A 21069-nucleotide genomic window follows, 5' to 3' on the forward strand; every position below is an offset into this window, starting at 1 on the left:
GGTCCAGTACCTGGGTGCTCTAGCTCTTAGGAACCCACAGCCTACTCACCAACCACGCCTTCCCTGTTCTCTGCACTGTGGCCACGCCTGACTGCTCTCTCTCGCCACCAAACCTTGGCATATGCTGTGCCCCTTCCTAGGACATTCTCCCCATGGGCCTCCTGCCACAGTTAACACTTGTCCTCCAGATCCCATCTGGAGCTTCGTGTGTGACCTCTCTTGCCTACGTCACTGCACATGCACCTCACTCACTCTCCTAGTGCATGTCCCCCATTGCTTCAATTCCCACAGTTGTCATTACACATTCATTTGTGTGATACTTGATTAAGGCCATCTGCCTTCCGAGATACTGAGCTCCTTTGAGCTGTGTATGACTTTGTTTTCTGCTGTGCCCCCCTGAGCAATGAATACACGTTCACAATATTCACTGAGTTCTTGAATTTTTGATCTCTTTCATGGCCCCTGTACTGCCCATGTGGGGGCTCACTGAGAGCAGACACACCAGGACACTCCCTGACCCCTGGACTGGGATCAAGCCAGTGTGGGTCTTATACAGTTTTTTGGAACACTGAATGTGGTACAATGATGGCAAGGTCCCAAAGGTCAGAAGCAAATGCAGAACATCTGAGATGGATCTTCATAAGATATGTTTGAGGGGACAGGAGAGAAACTGGACGATGTTTATCCACTAAGCTGCCAGTGATCTGCCCGGACCCACACACCAGATGCAGGACCAAAGTCAAGATGGCCACAAAGATGGCGGCTATGGACGAGCTGGATCCACAGAGCACCTGAGCAAGGAGATATGACCGAGCTGATCCCGGTCGAGAGCTGGCATTCCCAGAGAGCAAGTCTGGAAGAGCCCACACCTGCTGCCCACACCACTGCAGGACGTTCATTGCTCCTGTTGAGATGGATTCACTCTCTGTCATCCTTGTCTCCTTGCAGGTTTTCATGCAGACATCGTACCCACACCGTGCCTCAGAAGGGCCTGATTCCCTCCTGCCTCAACATGAGAGGGACTTTGCCTGCTTAGGTCCCCTGATCTGGGGCACTTTCCATTGTTTCTGAACTTTCCATAGTTTGGAAAATGAAGAGACACACCTAGGGTTTCCTCTGTAAAATCTCCCAGCCTGGTAAAATCTTCAGTGTTACAGAGGCCAGGACATGAGGAGATACCGAAAACCAAGCCAGTTCCCATCACGGGGCTAGCCAGCCACGCAGGCTCAGAGGGGAAGGTCTGTGGGGGACAGCAGTGGACACCAAGTGAGGGAGCTCACGCGTCGCTCTGTCTGTTCAGAGGTGGGTGAATCTCCGCTCTCTGGCCCAGTCCTGAACTTCTGCTCGGCCGAAGATGAGGTAGAAGACCAGACCTGAGATGTTGACGGCAGCGGCCAGCAGGAACATGTTTCTCCAGCCAACCTCCGGATCCTGGAGACAGGGAACTGGGAGTCAGTAATGGCCACGTGGTTCTCACCCTTCTGCTTCAGAGACGGTGGCCCTGCCCTGCTGCTCCCCCCACCTACTCCAGCCTCTGGGGCCTCTGGCTGTTCCTGGGATATGCAGGGGCTTTCCTGATGTGGGAGAGAATGCTGGCCTCCTCCCCAGGCCGCCCTCCCTCAGATACCCGCTTGGCTCACTCTCTCTTCCTCCCACCCCTTGGTTAAGAGCTACCTTCTCAGGGAGTCCTGCCTTGCGCACCCCACTGAACTGAAGTTCCAGTCCCTGGCATGTGTACCATGGTAAAAAGTACACATGTAAAACGTTCCACTCTCTCGGCTCTCACCCCCCTCCGTCAGTCATGCATTTTACCCTGGTTTTCTGTCTCTTTCCTATAGTGTAGGTTTCACAAGGAGAGGGACTCTGGTTTGATTTATTCCCTTAAGCAATACAGGCACATCCAATATATATGCCTTGAAAGAATCAATCAGTCAGTCAATCAACCAATGGCAGGAGAAACAAGGTCAGTTTGAGAATTTCTATTTAAAAAAAAAACAAAAAACATTTCCCAACAATGTGTCAGTAGCTTAAAAAGAACTGCAACTTCCAAACAAAACACTCCCTTCTTTGTTATCCCCACTTGTTTCTCCTGAAGGAAACCAGTAAGTGACAAGCAGGTCACAGAGTGACAAACAGGTGTCACACCGGTATTGATGTAAAGGCTGTGTCAATAAGATTCGGAGAAGGCGCGAGTCATCAGGTGAATTTGCTGGTCTGACTCCTTCTCGTGCATCTCCCAGGGAGGAGGGCTGTGCAGAGGAAAGGCCCTGGACAGGGAACACTGGCGGCTCCTGAGCTTGCTCCTCCACCTGCCACCGCCACCTGCCGCCCACGTGGCATCCAGCCCATTCATCCTGTGAACTCTGCAGAGTGGCCGGCTCACTCTACAACGGTGGCCTTGAACTTTCAAGGCTTTGACGCTGACAGCCCTGCACCCAGGCAAACCGGGATGGATGGCCACTCTACTCTGCAAATATGACTGTCAAATATCCCTAGAGATTTTGCTTTTTATCTTGAGAAGCTCATTTTGCAAGGACTCACAAAGCAGAAACATAACCGTGAGCATTCACCATCACATCCCAAGAAGGTGGCCATTTCCTTGGGCGAGGTGAGCCTGGGGCAGTAATGAGGACATGTGAGGTGCTCAGGATGCTAGAGTTTGAAGAGCCCCATCAAGGAGGGAACACAAACACCCTTGCTTTAATGGCTGTGGTGCAACCTTTGTGAGTTCCTTTTATGACATTCATCAGAACGTTTGGCCTCACCTGGTTGATGAGCACTCCTGCTACGGTGGGCGAGATGGCTCCTGCTATGTGTGCAAAGATTTGCATCAGCCCCTTGAGGAAGCCAGCATACCTGAGGGCAGGGGGACACCCATCGGTCAGCAGAGGGTCAGTCTCGGCTGGGCTGTCGGGACTTATGCCTGACCCTGGGGAGCCTGGAACTGTGCTCATTCTTATTTTTTTTTTAATTTTTAAATTGATTTTTTAAAAAACAAATGATAGTGGAATGTGTTACAATTCTTATCACACATATACAGCACAATTTCTCATATCCCTGGTTGTATATAAAGCATGTTGACACCAATTCGTGTCTTCATACATGTACTTTGGATAATGATGCCCATCACATTCCACCGTCCTTGCTAACCCCCTGGCCCTCCCTCCCCTCCCTGTGCCCTATCTAGAGCTTGCCTGTTCCTCCCAGGCTCCCCTGCGCTCACTAGTGTTAAACCTGAGTTCAGTGAGCTGGCTGAGCATTGGTAAACTCCTGGGCTGGGTCTGAGACTTCCAAGGGGTAGCCAGCCCTAACTTGTCAGTGTCACGCATACAAATGGGCAGGGGAGGGTCTGCGCCTGATGTGGATGATTTCTTGGTGCCGGCTCTTCAGCCAGACCTTCTAGCTTTCTTGGGGGCACAAAGCTCCTCCCTGGATGAGAGATGCTGCTCCCTGAGACCAAGGTGTCTCCACATGGTTTGCTGGTTCCTCCCCTGAAGATGAATTTTGTCCTGTTGCCTGAGACGGGACCTGACCGGAGCTGTGCCTGGGGCTCTGTCTCCTCCCTGCTTGCCCATGTTGGAGGAGACTCCTCCTCCTGCTACCCTGCCTTCCCCTTAGCATAAGCGAGGATGGGCCTGCCCCGTGGAGCCTAACAAATGCTCTCGGCGGTCAGCCCTGGGTGTCTGTCCTCCAGGACCAGTCATCAGGGGCTGATGACTCTCCCAGCAGAGCTGTCATGGGGCCACAGGAGGCTCTGCTTCACACCTGGAAGCACTGAGCTCTCGGCGATTGGCCAGCTCAGGCGACTTTCCCGGAGTGACCTGGATGTAGGCTGCAGGTGACATCTCTTTGACCTGCTGAGGGTCCCAGCAGGGCTGGGGGCCTGAGCCACGCTTTGTGAGAAGGAGGCGAGGGGTCCTACCGAGGAGCGATATCCAAGAAGTTCACCAGCACGCCGGCTTCACAGAGGCTGCTGAAGGCAGAGGACAGCACCAGGAAGACCATGGTGGTGCTGTGGCTGGATCTGACCCAGTGCAGGGCCACCAGGACCCCGGAGGGGAAGACCACACCTGGGCAGAAGGACAGGTGGGATCAACAGGAGGCCACAGCGAGCCTCCCCAGCCACGCCTGCCTCCAGCTGGGCCATTACCTATGGCGGTGAAGAGCTTCCTGATGGTGACAAGTCTGAGGACTCTTCTGGAGAGGAGAAAGTCGGCCAGGAGACCTGACAGGATGATGCAGACACAGCCAACCACAAACGGCAGAGCCGACAGGATCCCGCTCTGAGGACGAGAGAGGTGAGTGCATGCGTCCCCCCACCCACTGAGACAGTCCTCGAACAGACTGCCCACAGCTGTGGCTTTTCTTTATAGACACATCTGTTCTAATGTCCATTTCAGGCATTGGAATGAGTCAGTGAACTCCAAGTACTCAGGGAAAGATGTGCATATAGCTCAATTTAAAAGAAATGTTCTCTTGATATACAAGGATCATGTGGAAATAGGTATTAAAAAGACCAAAGTCCAGCAGAGAAATGAAGGAAATGAACAAACAATTCACAGAAAAAGGAAAAACAAGAGGCTCCTAAACATGTTAAAACAAACCCAACTTCACTTAGAATAAAGCCATAGTGAGATGTTACTTTTCATGAATCAAATTGGCAAAAATTTTAAAAAAGATTAACATGTTTCGGTGGCACTGCAGGGACTTGGGTCCTCACAGACATTAGCGGTGCCCACGCAGAACAATTTGACAAATATAAGTGGATAGTGCATTTCCCCTCTGACTCAGCAATCTCCCATGTAGACATCTACTCCCCAGAAATCGTTGTGCAAATGTATGATAAATGAAAAAGGCTTTTGCTGCAACGTTGTTCAATGATGGAAAACCCTAGATATTGCCCAGTACAGTTCCTGTGTACTGATATAAAGAGAACCTCAAGGTATACTAAATGGCAAAAACCTAGATTATAAGGCAAAACCATGACCCACAGGCCATCGGTTTGGTGTAAAAGAAAAAAAGAAGTTGAGAAAATAAGAATATATACTCATGTATGTTTGCATTCTCACAGAGAAACAATGGAAAAAATGTGACAATTCAAAACAAAACAAAAAACAAAAAAACAACCTGTCAATAGAGCAGGCCAGGAAGACAGGGCAGATTAGAGACAAGACCCAGAGTAACATTTTTCACTCTTCATAGAGCTTTATCAAGTCAAAAGTTATGTAGTTTTGCAAAGATTGAAGCTTGTTACTTTTAATTCAACCTCCAAGTTAAATTCTTACTGAAGAAAACGAAGGGGAAATGAGATCACACTTTGCTTTGTATAATCCAAATAATGGAAAGCTTAGCTTCCCCCTAACTGTGCACAGATGGCAAGCCACGCCCATCCGGGTTAAGTGGTACAGGGGCACCCCAAGAGCAGCAGGCCTCCTGGGCTTCGGACTTCCCGGCCTGGGGAGCTCTACGTTTGGGCCACACTTGACTCCCCATTTGACTGTCATCCTCGTCAGCCTTGGCCTCCCCACCTGACTTTACACCAGAGACTGGGGCTCCTCCAGCCAGGCTCAGAGGTCTGCTGCTTGGCTCCGGCATCCTGCATGCCCGGCCTTCTGCCCCCCTGGTTGCATTTCATTTTCCCCTTTGAGAGGACACAGAGCCACTCCTCCCTGGGGCTTTTGGAGTCAGTGCCTCCTTCTGGCACGTGTGCCCCAGGCTCTGACTCCCTAAGCAGGTCAGCTGTCCCTTGGCGGCTGTGTGCGTTTCCACTGGAGGCGACCCTGCATGAGAAGGTGCCTCTGTGAGCAGAGAGGTGGGAGGTGATAGTGGTCACTACGGCAGTAGCCACTCAGGCTGCCACCTCTAATAACTCTTTGCCACCTGAAGACATCCATCTAGTGGAAATCGGACAGCTTCTCCAGCTGGCCAGCAACCATTCACTTTGTGAAGATCTGGAGGGTGGTGGACTCTTTTCTCCATGTGATACATGTACAAAACATCTTTTTAGAGAAACATCATCCTCAATTTTTTTAGGTAAGCTCTACCCGGGACGGTTTTCTTCTGTGCTTCTCCGTCACAGATTTTCATTGTGTCTATTATTTATGCTGCCAGCAGTGTCTCAGTCACAAATGTTGACTGAATTGAGAATGAAATGTTTGCAAAGGACTCTTAAACATGAATTGTGTGACTGTCATACAGACCTACAACCGTGACCCGCTGCTCCGATGAGCGGTAAACCACACTGGGGTCCGCCAGAAGCCGGCTGGCGAGGCCGCATTTCCTATATGGAGTCCTGGGCCTAATCTACTCATTTTGCAATCATGGGAGACACAGAGGATTGCAGAATGAAGCATTTAAACAGAAGAACAAAATGAGCTTTCTCTGTACTCACGTCTCTGAGGTTGGTTTGAAGTACGGAACTGATGTATGTGGGCGTGTACGACATTATGGTATACAAAAGCCAGTATTCACAGAAATAAGAGACCACGATGGCCCAAAGTGGCAGCGATAGGATCATGGCTTTTAAGGGCAGAGTCCAGCCTGGTGAACAGTCCTGGAAGAAAGCACATATCAACACCCGATCCCTCGGAAGACGGGCTCTGCTCTGCACTGTGAGGAGCCAGGAGGTGGGGAGAGGGCAGGGGCCTTGCTCAGGATACCTGTTGGGCCAGGGAGCACGTGATGTATCTCTTCTCACCAGCACTGATGAAGGGGTGATTCCCAGGGTCATTGTAAACGAGAGGAAACCAGAGGAGGCAGCAGGCACACCCAATTCCACCTGGGAAGAGAGGATGGTTCTTTCAGCTGGCCTCTTCCCCAAGATGACTCCTCGGTTGGCAGAATGATTGACACCCACACTGCAGCCCGTCACCAGCACCCGGCCCTGAGCGGAGTGGAGGCTCCCCACCACGTGGCCAAGTTCTTGACCTGTTCTGAGCCCACCACTGCCAAGAGGAGCATGCTCCTGCTGACCCATTGTCCAAAGCAGATGACAGACACAGAGAGGAGTCCCCCAGTTGCCTTGCGGAACTATGAGAGTAGAGATGGCTGTTTTAAACCACTGAGATTTGGAGGTTTGGAAATGCAGCGGTATTGATGCCATAGCACGCTGCCACAAGCTATTAGTGTGTCTGTCCCATGTGCTTGGAAATGTTCTCACTGTTCCTGTAGCAACCAGCATCCTTCCTGAGAGTCACGCGTCCACAAAGTCCCCTTTTCTCCACCTTTCCACGTCTTTCCCTTATCCAGAAGCACTTGAGATGTAGCAGCAGCACATTTTAGGTGCAATGGATCACCCAATTTCTAGAGAAATGAAATTATTCCTCTAGAAATCAATTGTCCCTAATTTTCACATTATTTCGGTCCCCGGGAACTGGACATCAGCACTGAGTGGCCACATGACCCTTCTTGGAATTCTCCCTTTAGGGAGAGTGTGTGGTGGCGCACGCCTGGAATCCAGTGGCTCAGGAAGCTGAGGCAGGAGGATCCTAAATTCAAAGGAGACCCTAGCAACTCAACTAGACCCTGTCTCTAAATAAAATGTGAAAAGGGGCTGGGGATGTGGCTCAGTGGGTAAGCGCCCCAGGGTTCAATCCCTGGCATCAAAAAGAAAAAAAAAATTCTCCTCTTAGAATCTCGAGAGAGTTTTAAGTGTTCTCGCCACATAAGCGGCTTGCCATATTCACGTCCCTTCACAAACATTACACAGCAGACACCTCCATCAAGCATTGTGCTAAATTTTGAGACTATAGGATACACAAATACAATTTTTTCCCTCAAGGAAGTTAATGGGCTGGGGGGATAGACATGAAAATCAGCGATGTGGTGGACTGGGGTTGGAGGGTGTCAATAGTGACTCAACGAGTCTTTAGTGATTCCTATTTTGTACATGCTGCTCGCTAATCCTCAAAATCACAAGCATGGTGAATCTTTCTCATTGTTTAGTAAATTTCATAATCTGCCCTTTTGGCATTTTTTAATGAGTCTTTGAAGACTGATATTCTATAGCAATTAATATTCATACATTTTTTATGCATGTAGTTGCCTAATGTTACAGGAGCCCTTGATTTAAGAGGATGACCCTCTGATGTAAACACTAGTGGCACTCACCCTAAGGAACCAGGGAATTTACAGGAGGGATATCCGAGTGAGTCACAAGTCCAAAATACAAACATGAACTGGTAGCAGCAGGGTAGTCCCATCCAGAGCTCAAATGAAAGTAAAACGTGAAGCTGTAAATACTGCCTTTGGAACATTCCAGAACTTTCTGCAGCATCTTTCTGTGTATTGTGTCCACTCTTTAGACTCCGATGGTCTGTCCTGCAGGCTCTACTGACTGATTCCCCACTCCAGGCAGTATTTTACCTATGATTAGTTTGCATTCACACAATTTTCTGGAAGTGGTAATTAAATAAGCACAGACTAAAACATAGCCTGTGATCACAGTTCTCCTGAGATAACATTTTCGATGTCTTATGAAAGAAATGGCTCTGAGATCCTTTGGGTTCAACTTAGAAGCAGTAAAGAATCCTATGATACCCCAAAATTCATAAGGTTATTCTAGCTTTGCACCAAGGCTACTGACACTTAACCGCTGTCGTAGAAGCCGGCATGATTCACAACAGGATTGGTGCTGATCAGGATCCGCTCATGCCTCTTCAGGGTACATACCTACTGGCTCACCCAGGGTAAGCAGCATTACAGAGATCATGCTTGATGCTCTTTGTCTTCAAGGAAAATTCCAAGATTTGAAGAGCACAGACTCACCAAATATATAGAAGACATAAGGCCATCCTATGTCCTGGCAGATGAGGCCACCAGTGAGAAGGACAATGAAGGTCCCCAGCATTGACCCTGAATGGAAGATGCAAGTGTTCTGGGTGAGAGCCGGGCTTGGGAGTCCACGCGCTTCCCGCAGAACCACCAGGATTGCAGGCACGGGCTTCCATCCAGGTTGCCTGGCTGCAAAGCCTGCTCCCCCTCTCGGAAGCTGTGTGACCCTGGATGATTGTCAGCCTATGTGTGCCCCAAACTCCTTAGGTGGAAAAGGAAAAGAATTACACATGGCTGACTCACAAGACTGTTCTGAGACTAATAGGAAATGAGCACGTACGAAACACAAGAATGTTGGTGCACAGTAGTGCCCTGTTCTGATCAAGGTAGTGCAGGCTGCGGCTTGCGAGCCAGGGCTGTGGTGATGGTGATTGGAATGTGAGGTCTCAGGGCCTTTGAGGGGTGTGGCCCGGCGCTCTTGGACAAGGTGAGTGAAGGTGAGAGGGAGGTCAGTTACCTGATCCAGCAATGGAGGTGAGTTGACTCCTTTCCAGCGGGGGAGCCCATTTGACCCAAATTGAATATTGACCTGTTAATACCATAACCTGGAGGGGGGATTTCTGATCTTAGGAACATGAGATCATTCTGGAACCTAGGTTCCATTCACACTTGGGAAACATCTTAGTACCTGGGCGATGCCTTGGATGACCCGGAGGACGATGAGCAAGGCCACTCCAGCGTCGGCCGCCAGCGGGATGAAGAGGGTCAGGACGGAGGAAGCCAGCAGGCCGGTGCCGACCACGTACTTAGCTCCACATATCCCAGCCACGTAGCCCGTGGGGATGGGGGCCACGAAGGAGCCATAGTTGAGGGAGCTGAGGAGGATGCCCTGAATCTCAGGACTCCAGTCGTATGCAGGGGCCTAGGCGACAAAGGTAACCTCACTGCCCGCCTGTGCTTACAAAGTCGGCTTCATATCGTGAGGACTTGCAGGCAAAAAGAAACACGCCATTCTCTTTCCTATTACCTCTCTCCCACTCTTCCAATTTACCAACTTCATAAAAGGGAAAAAAAAAGCTTAAGCATATGCCTAACACACTCTTCCCTGCCACCCTGACATAGCTAATGACCAGTTAAAATGTGAGCGTCCATGAAGAAAGAAAGCTTATAAAGAAGCAGAGACAGTAGACTCAAATCCGTGGAATGTGTTTTGTGGTGATTTCCATCACTGTGGGGCAAGAATTTATGTCCACCAAATGGTAAAGGCTGTTTCCTTTATTCTAACTTAGCTCCTGCTTATACTCGTAAAGTCTCCTTAGACACACAGTATGCTCTTGTGCTGTTCCTGGCACATGGTATGCGCTCAATAAACACATTTATTGGCTAAAAGAGTTGCGTTCTTTTATGAGATGACCTTTTAAGATGATCCACTTGAGTAAAATAAAGTGTCCAGAGTCTCACTAAACTCACCCCTGCCTTGGATTCCTTTAGAGATGAGTTCCAGGGGTCCTGGGGGTGCGTGAGGGGCATCTCTGTGGAGGCATTGGGCTGGCTGGGAGCCACCGTGCTGTTCACCATGGCTGTGATGGCAATGCTCAAGTTCATTTGTTGGGTGTAAATTGAAAAATTACAGAGCTGCAAGATGAGGGCCAGCCCATGTCGGACGGAACAGAGACCTGCAAGAAGGGCACAGAAGGTCCCATCAGGACACCCACCCATCCTTCCCAGGTCCAGAAGATGAGAAGGTTGACATCTGCCTGAGATGGAAACATGGGGACAGCAGACCTTGCTGTGCAGGTGTCTGGGGGACCCCTGTTCCCTGGGGGATGTGGGAACAGCAGCCCCTTAGAGGCATTGCTCAAGCAGAGGCTTGAGGAACGTGTGGAGTCAGGGGGAATGAGCCTGAGGGCAGGGCTCTCCAGGGCCTGAGAGGAGAGGTTGGGGTGGGGATGGGAAGAGCACTGCAGAGAAAGAACAGGCAGAGTCAGCGACCGACTGCATACGGAGAGCGAGACTGAAGAACGTCCCTGGCCCGGGAGCTGACATGGTGCGAAATGCCGCTTATAGAACTAGGGAACCCGGGCATTTAACTTGTTTCCAGGCTCAGGGGAGACGCTACCTGAAAAGTAGGCTAGGGTCAGAGTGCAGACGTGTTTCATCTTTGTCTGGATACTCTGGGGCAAAAATGGTGTCCCCATAATCCAGGCTTGCATGAAACTTGCACTTGTTCCATGGGAACTGTGGGGCCGTCCCTTGATCAAGAAAGATACATGAGTCTGATGATGCTTGGAAAGGTTGATAGGCTGTGGAGAAATCCAGAAGCAGCGCATGATCCCTGCCCCGGGCAGTGAGTGTCCTTCCCAAGCTCCTGCAGGGAGCAGATGCACCTGGAGCAGGCCGCACTGGGCTTCTTCCTCTGCAGATGCTCCCTCAGGTCTGGGAGCCGACATTCGGTCTAACTCCGGGGCACTTAACTGTGCATGGACCATCGGTCACTGTCGTGTGGATTCAGCAGATTAAACTGAGAAAGGTCGTCACCGCTACAGCATCGCCTCCTCCTCGCCAAGGGCACCTGCCCACGTCTCCAGGACTTTCTCTGTCCCAGGGAGACCTCCTGCTTCTCTTCAGTTAAGGCCCACACAGTGGGTTAAGTACATTGTATCGTTTCTGCAACTGAGGCTTGTTTTTTTTTTCCTATTATTTACATCAGTTTATTTTTTTCCCCTTGGGTTTTGACTTTAAAAAAAATGAAAAGAAAGATTTTGTGTACAAATAATGGGGAAATGAGTTATTCTTGCTGTTTGCAACATTTATTTCATTCCTTAACTCTATTCACCAGCATTTTCAAAACTTTGCTAAATAGGAACAATAGGAGCAAGCACTCCTGCTACCTCTGAATGTCCTGGGAGTGCCTGTCATGTGGCACCGTCTAGCAAGCCATTGGGAGTCGGTGTGACCTGTGTCTAAACGGCAGCAAGTTATCCTGTGCCCATTTTTAGGTGATTTTTTTTCAAATATATTTCAATCCTGGCATCAGTTACCTGAATCCCACCCCCAGATGTTGTATCGGAGATGTGTGTTCCTGGACAATTACTGATCTCTCGTGGCCGCCTATTACACCTGTAAAGCAGGGGTCATGATGGAGCTCCACCTCCAGGCACCATGAGGAGAAGTGAGTCAGTGCACAGAAATTCACTTATGATTAGTAGTCATATTTGACTTTCCTTGCATTTGGGGAATATCTCTGCTTAATACACTGTTTTTAGTGAAGAATATGATTTATTTGGTTGTCTTAGAATTTTATTCAGCATATGTAATTGAGCTTGGTGTGTGTGTGTGTGTGTGTGTGTGTGTGTGTGTGTGTGTCATTTCTGCCATACATGTTACCTTCGAAAGAAGAAGGAGAAGAGGGTGAGGGGGAAGAGGAGGAAGAAAGCTCTAAGCTCTCCATCTTGGTCTGTGATCAAGACATAGACATTTTCATTTTCCCTCAATAAACTTTCTGTGTTAGGGCAGTTTTAGGATCAGAATCACTGAGTTCCCACACGTCGCGTAGGTTTTCCCTGTTATTAACCTTGTGTGTTGGTAAGGCACATCTGACACGATTGGTGACCTGTGTTGATGTACCATCACTAACTGAAGCCCATGCCTCACCTGAGGACTAAAGTTCTCTGCTTCCCCCGCTGGGCGTCCCCTCTGCATTTCTGAAGAGTCCCCTCATCTACTCTATGGAATGTGCCTTGATGGCTTGCAGGATGTCTTCTCATGGTCACTCTGGGGCCGTGAGCTTTTGAGAGGAAGCCTGAGGAGCGGGGGCGAGCTGTGTCCTCACTGCACGGTACCAACGCTGCCCACTGCCCATGCGCTGTCACTTGGACCCTGGGCTGGAGTTCAGGGGCTGTCTGTTCTCCACAGGAAGTGCTGCAGGGCACCAGCCAGGACCTGCGCTCGACATCAGCTGGTGTTCTTAGGAAGTCTTCCACCCAAGCTACGCAGGTATTTTCCTGCTCCTGAGGAGTCTCCCAGTTTTTCTAGAGACAACCAAGACAATTTGTGTGTTGGTTTGTTTGATTAAAGGGAAAAACTTTTTTTTAAAAAAAAAACAGCTTTCTCCATTGAAATATACAATTTTAATTTTTCTTCTTGATCATAATTGCAAAATTATAATTATGTAAGATTAAAAATAAATTATATATTTATAGGTATAATTACTCGGAAATCAGTTGCTGCATGTTTTCTCATAGTCGATTATATACGTTTCAATGCTTCTGTCTCCCGGTTTTCCGTGGGGTGGCTCCTCCTTGCTTGGTTAATCTGAGAGGCAGATTGCTTGCTATCTTGCTGTGAGTGGCCTCTTCTTTATCCAAGAACCACTTCTTACACAGGTTTTTCACCTCAGTCTCCTTCACACCTGAGTTCACGTGATTTTCCTCACTTCCTTACTTCAATGTTCTGCGTTCTTCCCTTGAACGGGAAGCTGCGTGACGTCCCCCTCCTGAGTGCTGTCTTCTCCCTCTGCAGGTCTGTCACCCGCCGTGGGCTAGTCTGGCTGCCTCTCTCTCAGGCCATGGCTCCACGCAGCCTGTTGGACTTCCCATAGTGACAGCGTCTCTCCTCGCTGCTGCCAATCCCGTAGTAGTTCTGCGGTGACACTTTTTCCTCTTAGTCTCTTTTCTCCTCTACGCTGAGGTCGTGTTTCCTATTTTCCTGTTGGTTTGCTTCACACTGTAACAAGCTGCTTTACCACCATCATCTCATCAGTACCGAGAACCTGAGTGAGTGTGAGGTGAAGTCGTCTCCATTTCCCGCTAAAACCAGCACGCAGAGCGCCCAACACGAGGATGACGACCGCGGCTCTGGCTGGTGGGGTGAGCCGCTCCTCCCTCTGCTGGGGCAGCGCCTGGGGAGTGGGGGCGCTGCTGCAGGCCCTCCTTGAGGGGCCGCATGGGACTCTTCAGGTTTAACTGCACACAGAGCTCAGAGCAGTGCCTAACAGGACACGCACTCATTATGCCACAGCTCTTAACATGAGCCGTGGCCTTTCTCTAGAGCCTGTTCATCTCTTTAATCAGCACATTCCCTTCCTTTCTTCCCGGGTGCTCACACACATGTACACCAGGCCCCTGTGGTGCCCCTGAGCCTTGACCTGGAAGGGCCAACTGCACGTGGCTTTGTTCTGTGTGTTGACACCCCACGCAGGGTCACCTTTGCTGGCTGGAGGTAAGGCTGTCACGCGGGTGGCGGTGTTGTGTGGTGTCATGGAACTCCTCCCCCGTTAAAGGGATAACTCTGCAGTAACACCGCGGACGTGGGCCAGCGCTCTGCAGTGTCTGAGCTGGTGTCTGCGCCCACTCCTGCTGGCCTCTGCTCCATGGCGCTGGCTCCCAGGCTAAACTGCAGATCTTTAGAAAGGCCCAGGAGCCAGGAGGGCAGGCTCCTCCACCACTGGCCACTGCAGGCCCTGGGGGCCTCGCCCCTGTGGCCTGCACAGCTACTGTCCTGGGAGCCTGACGGGAGCCCCCAGAGTGCTCTCCTCTGAACCCTGCCCTGTGCTTCCGGGACGGGGGCCTGGCGGCTCCTGGTGTCCTCCCTGACTTTCAGATTGTGTTGGGTCTGTGTCAAGGCTGTAGAATGGACGGCTCCCTGCTTTCCGCCTCCGTGGAGGTGCTTTCTCACAGTGTGCAGCCGACTCCTCTTCTTACTTCCACAGTCCAGAAGGGGCTCTACCTGCAGATTGGCCTGCAGGTGCCATAGGCCGGGGCGTATCCAAGTCCACGAGGTTTTTTTGACAGGAGGAAAAGAAATGTCCCTGACATTGCTTATAGAGTCTCAGTGTCATCTCCACCTTCGACCTACTCTGCAGTCCCCATGTGGGGACAAGTGCATGGAGTACTGCATACATGGCATACGTTAAGGGCGCCTGAGTGGCAGGCCACTCCCCTCATGCTAGGCACAGAGATAGTGTGAGCGGCAGACTGCTTACCCCGTAGGCACACCCTGGGCATGAGGCCATGTGTGGCCGTCCCTGCGCTTGCTCCATGGCCCACTCCTGGATTGGTCGCTGCAAGGACAGTTAGCAGACATCTGCTTGGCTGCTAGCTGAGGATATATCCATGGTAACTGTGCAATAAAATCAGACCTGCTTCCTGCTTGGTCTCCGGAGGTCTTGATGAGTGACTCTGCAGCCACACTCTCCTCTGCCCTGTTCTGTGGACCTCCTCGCTGGATGAGAGAGCCCACGCACCCCAGAGGGGCACAGATGTGGAAACTGCAGTCTTTGGACTGCCATGCAAACAGATTCTGCTCAGATTTTACCAGCGGGCTGCCAGGTGCCCGTGTGTGGAAGGCTGAGTGCACTGAGGAGCCGTGGTGCTCCCGAGGCAGCTCCAGGCAGCGGCTGGGCACCAGCGATAGCAGGCCGGGAAGCTATGCCTGTGACTCTGGGGTGCCCTGAAAATCGCCCTCTTTGCCATGTGCCTAGCTGGGGTCATTGACAGTGATGGGGTCATTACCACTTCTGGTTTTCCCGAAAGTGACCAACCTGACCAACCTGTTTCCCTAGGCTTCCAGAGTCTCTGGAACCTTCTCGCCCCTTGTACTGAACCTCTTTCTTTTTGAAATGCTTAGACAGGCTTCTGTTGTTCTAATCAAACTCAGACTGACCCAGCACCTCGTGGGCCTCTGTGGTAAAGGGGATCACAAGGCAGCCCCACGAGTCCTTAGCTGAATCCTGAAACTGAAGGAGCAGTGACCCTGCAGCAGAACCTGGGGCCAATCCTTCTCACTCGGGGTCTCTGGGGGCCTGGGAGGATAAGCAGATTCAGATGCGACCAGGTGACCAGAGTGGGACGTGGTGGTGACAGGGTGCTTCTCCACACCCCATGAAACTCCTGCACTTGGTGTCCAGGTGTCTTGGGAGCCCAGTGATGACCAGCAAAGACTCCAGGGGCCTGTGCGACCCTCAGTGCCCAGAGGAGCCCCCAGCCAGGGCCTGGGGTCTGACACTGAAGACCTAGGAGTACCCTGTGGACACAAGACAGGGAGCTAGAAGGAAAGCTGGTGTGGACACTATCGATGGACCCAGGAAGGGTCTGCTCCTGCAAGTTCCCGAGAGACACAAGGAGCTGGCTGAAGAGCGGAGCCAGCAGCAGGGGTTCTGGCTTTTTAGGTGGGGAGGCTGCCCAGAAGGGACGGCTGTGTATCAAGCTGCCTTTCGCCTCGCCAGGCTGCATAGGGGTACAAAGGCACTGGCTGACACGGCTGGACTCCAAGTGGTCATCAGAGGGCTGAGCAGCCTGATGGACCGGTGTCCTAGAAGACTGCAGGAAACGGGGAAGACCACACGTGAATTTCCCTTTAGACAAAGTATAAATGAGCTCTTTAAGGACCTCCAACAGGCGGGCGGCAGAGGGGACAGCAAGCGAGTGGCAGTAGTAATAGCTAACGGTGCCTTAGTGCTTACTGGGTGCGAGGTGCCGGTCTATGGATTTATGGTCTAATGAATCTAATTCTCGGGGCAACAGTTCAAGTTAGTTTGTGTTATTATTACCCCAATTTTGAAATGGCGGACTGAGATATGGAACGTTCAGGTAAATTTGTCTAACACTACGCAGCTCAGAAATGGCAGAATGAGGACTGCCAACTCAGGGAACCTGGCCTTTGACCCTTGTTCTGACCCTGGATGTCATGCTGTGTCACGGTACAACTTTATACGTAAGTTTTTCACGTTATTGGCTACTGATTGGGGGGAGGGGATTGAGGGGCAGGGCAGACAGGATAGAAGATTCTGGCCAATGGCTTAGTCCAAAAGATGGCAAAACACATAGAGACAAGGGAGCACTGGAGCCAGTGCCAGTGGAATAGAATTCATTCTGGATCGCAGGGTGGTGGGCTGCAGCATGAGCATCAGCAGGTGCACCCTAAGTTCCTTGGTGGGCTAGACTGAGGAGCCTCTGCTCTTAAAGACATGCACACTTCCCACAAACAGACTGGCCAACATGTTGAGTTTTTAGATGTTCCATCTTGGTCAATGTTTTTCTTTGGGAAGGCATTATTTTAGGACCAGCCTGTATCCTTAGAAAAATTAATGCAGAGCAGCTATAAGTCATTAACAACTTGGGGTAAAATAAGACATTCCACGTTTCACCTTGTGGCATATCCCAGCAAAACACCGATTGCAGATGAGAGGGAGGAGGAGGGAAGATCTAGGACACAGTGAGAAAGAAGGCCTGCTCCTTTGGAGGCGGGTATGTGTGCAACATGAGCTGAGATCCACCGGCACGAGCCCTGGATGTTTTCAGAGAAGCCAAAGTTGCTTTCCGTGTTTCCTACTTAGAATCTGCTTCATTTTTCATTTGTTCATCTCTAAATAATACTGTACTACACACCTTTCCTATCTACCTTCAAGATTTCTTGTGAGAAATGAAACAGGAGTAAAACGGCTTTTTAACTATGTACGATTCTTGGCAACTAGCAGTAGCAAAAAATGCTGTAAACCAACAAAAGGGAGGTTGCAGTGACAGAAATCCCAGTTTTTCCCACAGTCACATCCCCACGCGTGATTTTACCTTTCCTGGGGGCTTGCTCTTGAGTGGTGTTTGAATGACCATCGCTGGAAACGTCTCCTGCTGCCCCCTTGACAGCAGCTCCAGTAGACATGCTGGTCCTCTCCTCCCAGGAACGGGCATTCACCCTCTGAAGTAAAAAAGCACAAAAGCAAATAAGGACAGCGAAGTGTCCTGTGTCTTACACAACCCAGCTCCAGTCTTTCCTCCTAAGAGTTAGGAAGGATCATCGTTTGGTGGGAAGAGGACTGCACTTGGGCTCAGTAAGTGGGTTTGTCTCCTTAGCTCCATCATCGTGTGGTCTTGGAAAAGTCACAGTCACTCCAAGTGAGGAATCTAGCCTGTATTGCCTTGGTAAACTATGAGATTCTGTCCAGTTCGGCATCCCTGTGACATTAAGCTGACACATCAACTGGTCGTGGAAACCTGACCGACCTATTTGGAATTTCATCTGGAAGATTGCAGTGGATTAAAATAATTGGGAGATGTATGGAACATTCTGCTGTAAAAAATAAGAATAATGTGTTTATCCTTCCTGGCCACACCCTGGGGCAGCTAGTTGGACAGAAAAGACTTTTTCAGCTGTAAGAACTGAAGACCACTTTCCCTGTAAAAATTTCCCCTATAGCCATAGGGCTCTTCAAGCGAACCAGTGCCTGAGAGTTCGCTCTCAGCTGCTCATTCAGTGGTTCTGTAAACATTTGTGAGATAAATGAACGGAGCGCTCTTCCTCCATGGCCCCTTCTCCTGCATGATCAAGGACTGGATTCTCTCTCATCCACCCCCTTCCTTGCTTTCTGTAACTGAAGCACTTGCCAGTTTTCCATAAAACCAGCAATCATGGCTTTTCTGGAACCTATGAGAACACTAAGATTTGGCAAGAGAGAGCAGAGATAGGACAATGCTGTGGTATTGAAGTGGCACCCCGTTTCTCCACAGAAAAGCCCTCTTCACCATGGCTGATTTGGGGACTGTCAACAAAAGAGTCTCTGCAAGATTCCAATCTAGATAAACTTCCTATCTTCATGTCACCCTGTTTACTAGGCCACAGGCTGAGAAGATACCAGCACTCCAGGTGCTGGACACCCCCTTACTAGCTTTTCACAAACGTATCCAGTACAGTAATTTGTAGAAATGTGCAAATAAGGCCTCTGGCCTTGAGCTGGGCTTCACAGAGATCTCTACATTTTTAAGATAAGTTACAATTGGGCTCCATGGTAACAGCTGGCAGGGGGAGGAAAGAGAGGGGAGAAGAAGCTCCCCCCTTCTCAGGTGTTGTCCTTGAAGGGTTAACTTGCCCACAACAGTGAAAGAAAAAGCTGCTTTTATGTGAACTTTTGAGCCCCTCCCCTTACACGCTGGGTATAAAATCCTAAAACTCCCTGAACTCGGGGTTCAGGGGATTGATTGATTACAGCAAAGGCTGTGCCCTCTGAACCTGGTGCAGCCAAATAAAACCGTTTCCTGCTATCTTGGGTGCCTTGCCTCGTTTGTCCCTACAACTGTATGACAAGGGACGCATCCAGGGACAATAGCTGAGGGGGTGTAGTGTGAAAGGAATACACAACAGTGGCACTTGCTATAAAGAAAACAAGAGCAGCCTGGCACTCAATGGTGACTTGCACGAGGGAGAAGGGTCGACGGTGCCAGTCCCGCTGCTGGACCTTGTCTGCATCGGATGCTTGTATTTGAGCTGAAATGGGAAGGACGAGAAGGAGGCAGAGGTGGATGAGAGCAAGCTGGGTGTGTTTCCTGGGAGACTGTGGTGCAGTGTGGTCATGCAGGGTGTGTGAGGGCTAGAAGGAGAGGAGACCCCTGGGTGGGCTGGGCCACACCACTTAGGGTCCTACAGGCCTGGGGATGGCAGGGGACCACCTTGACTGAGGCGTGGTATGTGGTCCATAAGGGGCCAGATGAGGACCAGGAGCCCAGGCAGGAAGCGATGTCTTTCCCTGGCAGCTGGGCTGGGACGGCTGTGTGACAGGACCACATCCTGGACTTCTATTGGGGACAAGCCAGTTAGACTTGCTAAGGTGGCCCTGTAGGAACGAGAGAAAGGCCGGACTCGCCAGACATCTCGATGAAGGCTCCAGCAAAGGAGAGAATGGTGTGTGCCCAGTGAGACAGGAACGAGGGAGGGGGACGGGTTTCAGACAGAAAGCGAGAGTTTGGTTTTGGACACATGGAGTTTGAGATGCCGGTTGGAGCTAGGAGGGAAGGCTGCCAGGTGGGCTTTCTGTCCTTGAGCCCACAGCTTGGGGCCGAAGGCCCAGGGAGAACTGGAAATTTGGAAATCCTCAGCCTTAGCTGTTTCTGAAGACCAGGTAGATGAGAAAAAGATAGCAAAGAAATTGGGCCAACTTATCCGACTCCTTACCAGGAGGGTTAGTGTCTGTCCCCACTAACACAATCTGCGCCTCCGCCCCCTGCTCTGTGGGGTGACTTTCCCCTAAGAGACCACACAGACGCAGCTCAGGTGGCAGTGCTGCCTGTGCCCCCCCCCCAATGAACAGCTGGTGGCTCTTATGCACAATGCCAAAACCAGAGCTCCCTGCCCGAACCCTTCACCCAAGAATGGCTTCCTAGAGCCACGAGAATTTCATTTTTGTTTTTTTCCCTATACAAGTTTATAAGGAAGGTTAGATAGGTTTTCATTAATTTGATCTTTTAGGCCTGATAAAAAAAAAAATCTTCCCCTGGAAAACGTTCACATAATTGCCTCATCACAGATATAATCGATGCTTTTATTTAAATCAATGTATTCCTCAAAACAAGCCCAATACATGAATGCATGAATCTTACTGTAGATCATCTAGTGCCAACAGATCCCTTAAAAGTATAGTTTAAACTTCTGGTTTGCATCCAAATGGCTCAGATAATGTTGTCTCCCCGCCACCCACACACACACCTATACTTTTAGAGACATTTATTCCCTGATTTAATGGATGGAGGATTCTCTCTCTTTCCAGAATTATCCCAGGAGAGAAACGTTCTCCTCAACACCCACAATCTCTACCCCAAAGCAGCAAATTAAACATCTCTTAAAGGGGAAAAGACCCATCCCCACCTTTCAAAAGTAGAATATTAAAAAGCAAAATCTTAAGGCCAACCTGAGGGAGGCAGGGTGCAGGATCCTCTTTACCTTTCAAATAGATTTCTCTCCGTTTTTTGCAATTGTCGAATTGCCTGCAGGTAAATGATTAGCGAAAACTCTCGTCCTGGTGTTAGTGACCGGGAGGGTTTTATTGGCTCAGTAGTTTAATTTTTAACTTTACTTTTATTGTTCAATTGATAAGCAGGTCAAGTTCACAGAATCTTCCTCATGCTTCAGGTTCATTTACACCTGCCTTGGTCCCCCAGTCAGAACCCGTGCCCCGTGGGATCCCACGTCACTGGAGCCTCCCTCCAGCCCCGTCACCTTCCAGGGTCTCAGAATCATCACAGTCTCCATGCAGATGACCCCTGTCTGTCTCTTCTGAGTCCTCTTCCACCATCCCCCTGTTTAACCCATTAAGTCCGAAGGTTTCAATTCTGCAAATATCTCAATGAACTAGACACAAGTGCATGGAAGTGATTGAAATCATAATCTAGAGCGTCCATGCATTATACTAGTATTATATCAGGATTATTATGCTGCAATACAATTATGTTATCAATTAATCGTATTAATTTATAGCATAATTGTTAAGCTATACTACAATCTAATTATATTTATGTACTTATATGACATTAA

General features: G+C 50.0%; 1 protein-coding gene across 2 annotated transcripts; it reads right to left on the reverse strand.

Moving 5' to 3' along the window:
- Positions 1-423: 423 nt before the first annotated feature.
- Positions 424-20522, reverse strand: Slc17a4 (solute carrier family 17 member 4). 2 transcript variants are annotated; one of them, XM_005337033.4, is made up of 12 exons: positions 20447-20522; positions 17340-17466; positions 10243-10448; positions 9461-9694; positions 9290-9377; positions 8767-8853; positions 6660-6778; positions 6392-6553; positions 4151-4283; positions 3923-4070; positions 2766-2856; positions 424-1431 (listed from the first exon to the last, which is right to left on the reverse strand). In XM_005337033.4, exons 2-12 carry the CDS (start codon positions 17428-17430, stop codon positions 1297-1299), a joined length of 1494 nt encoding a protein of 497 aa, XP_005337090.1. In that variant the 5' UTR covers positions 17431-17466; positions 20447-20522; the 3' UTR covers positions 424-1296. The 2 variants fall into 2 exon arrangements, with proteins under 2 accessions (XP_005337090.1, XP_077876766.1); XM_078020640.1 differs by lacking the exon at positions 2766-2856.
- Between the last annotated feature and the right edge of the window lie 547 nt (positions 20523-21069).

The sequence above is a fragment of the Ictidomys tridecemlineatus genome, chromosome 8 (genome assembly GCF_052094955.1).
Source record: "Ictidomys tridecemlineatus isolate mIctTri1 chromosome 8, mIctTri1.hap1, whole genome shotgun sequence".
Classification (NCBI taxonomy): Eukaryota; Metazoa; Chordata; class Mammalia; order Rodentia; family Sciuridae; genus Ictidomys; species Ictidomys tridecemlineatus.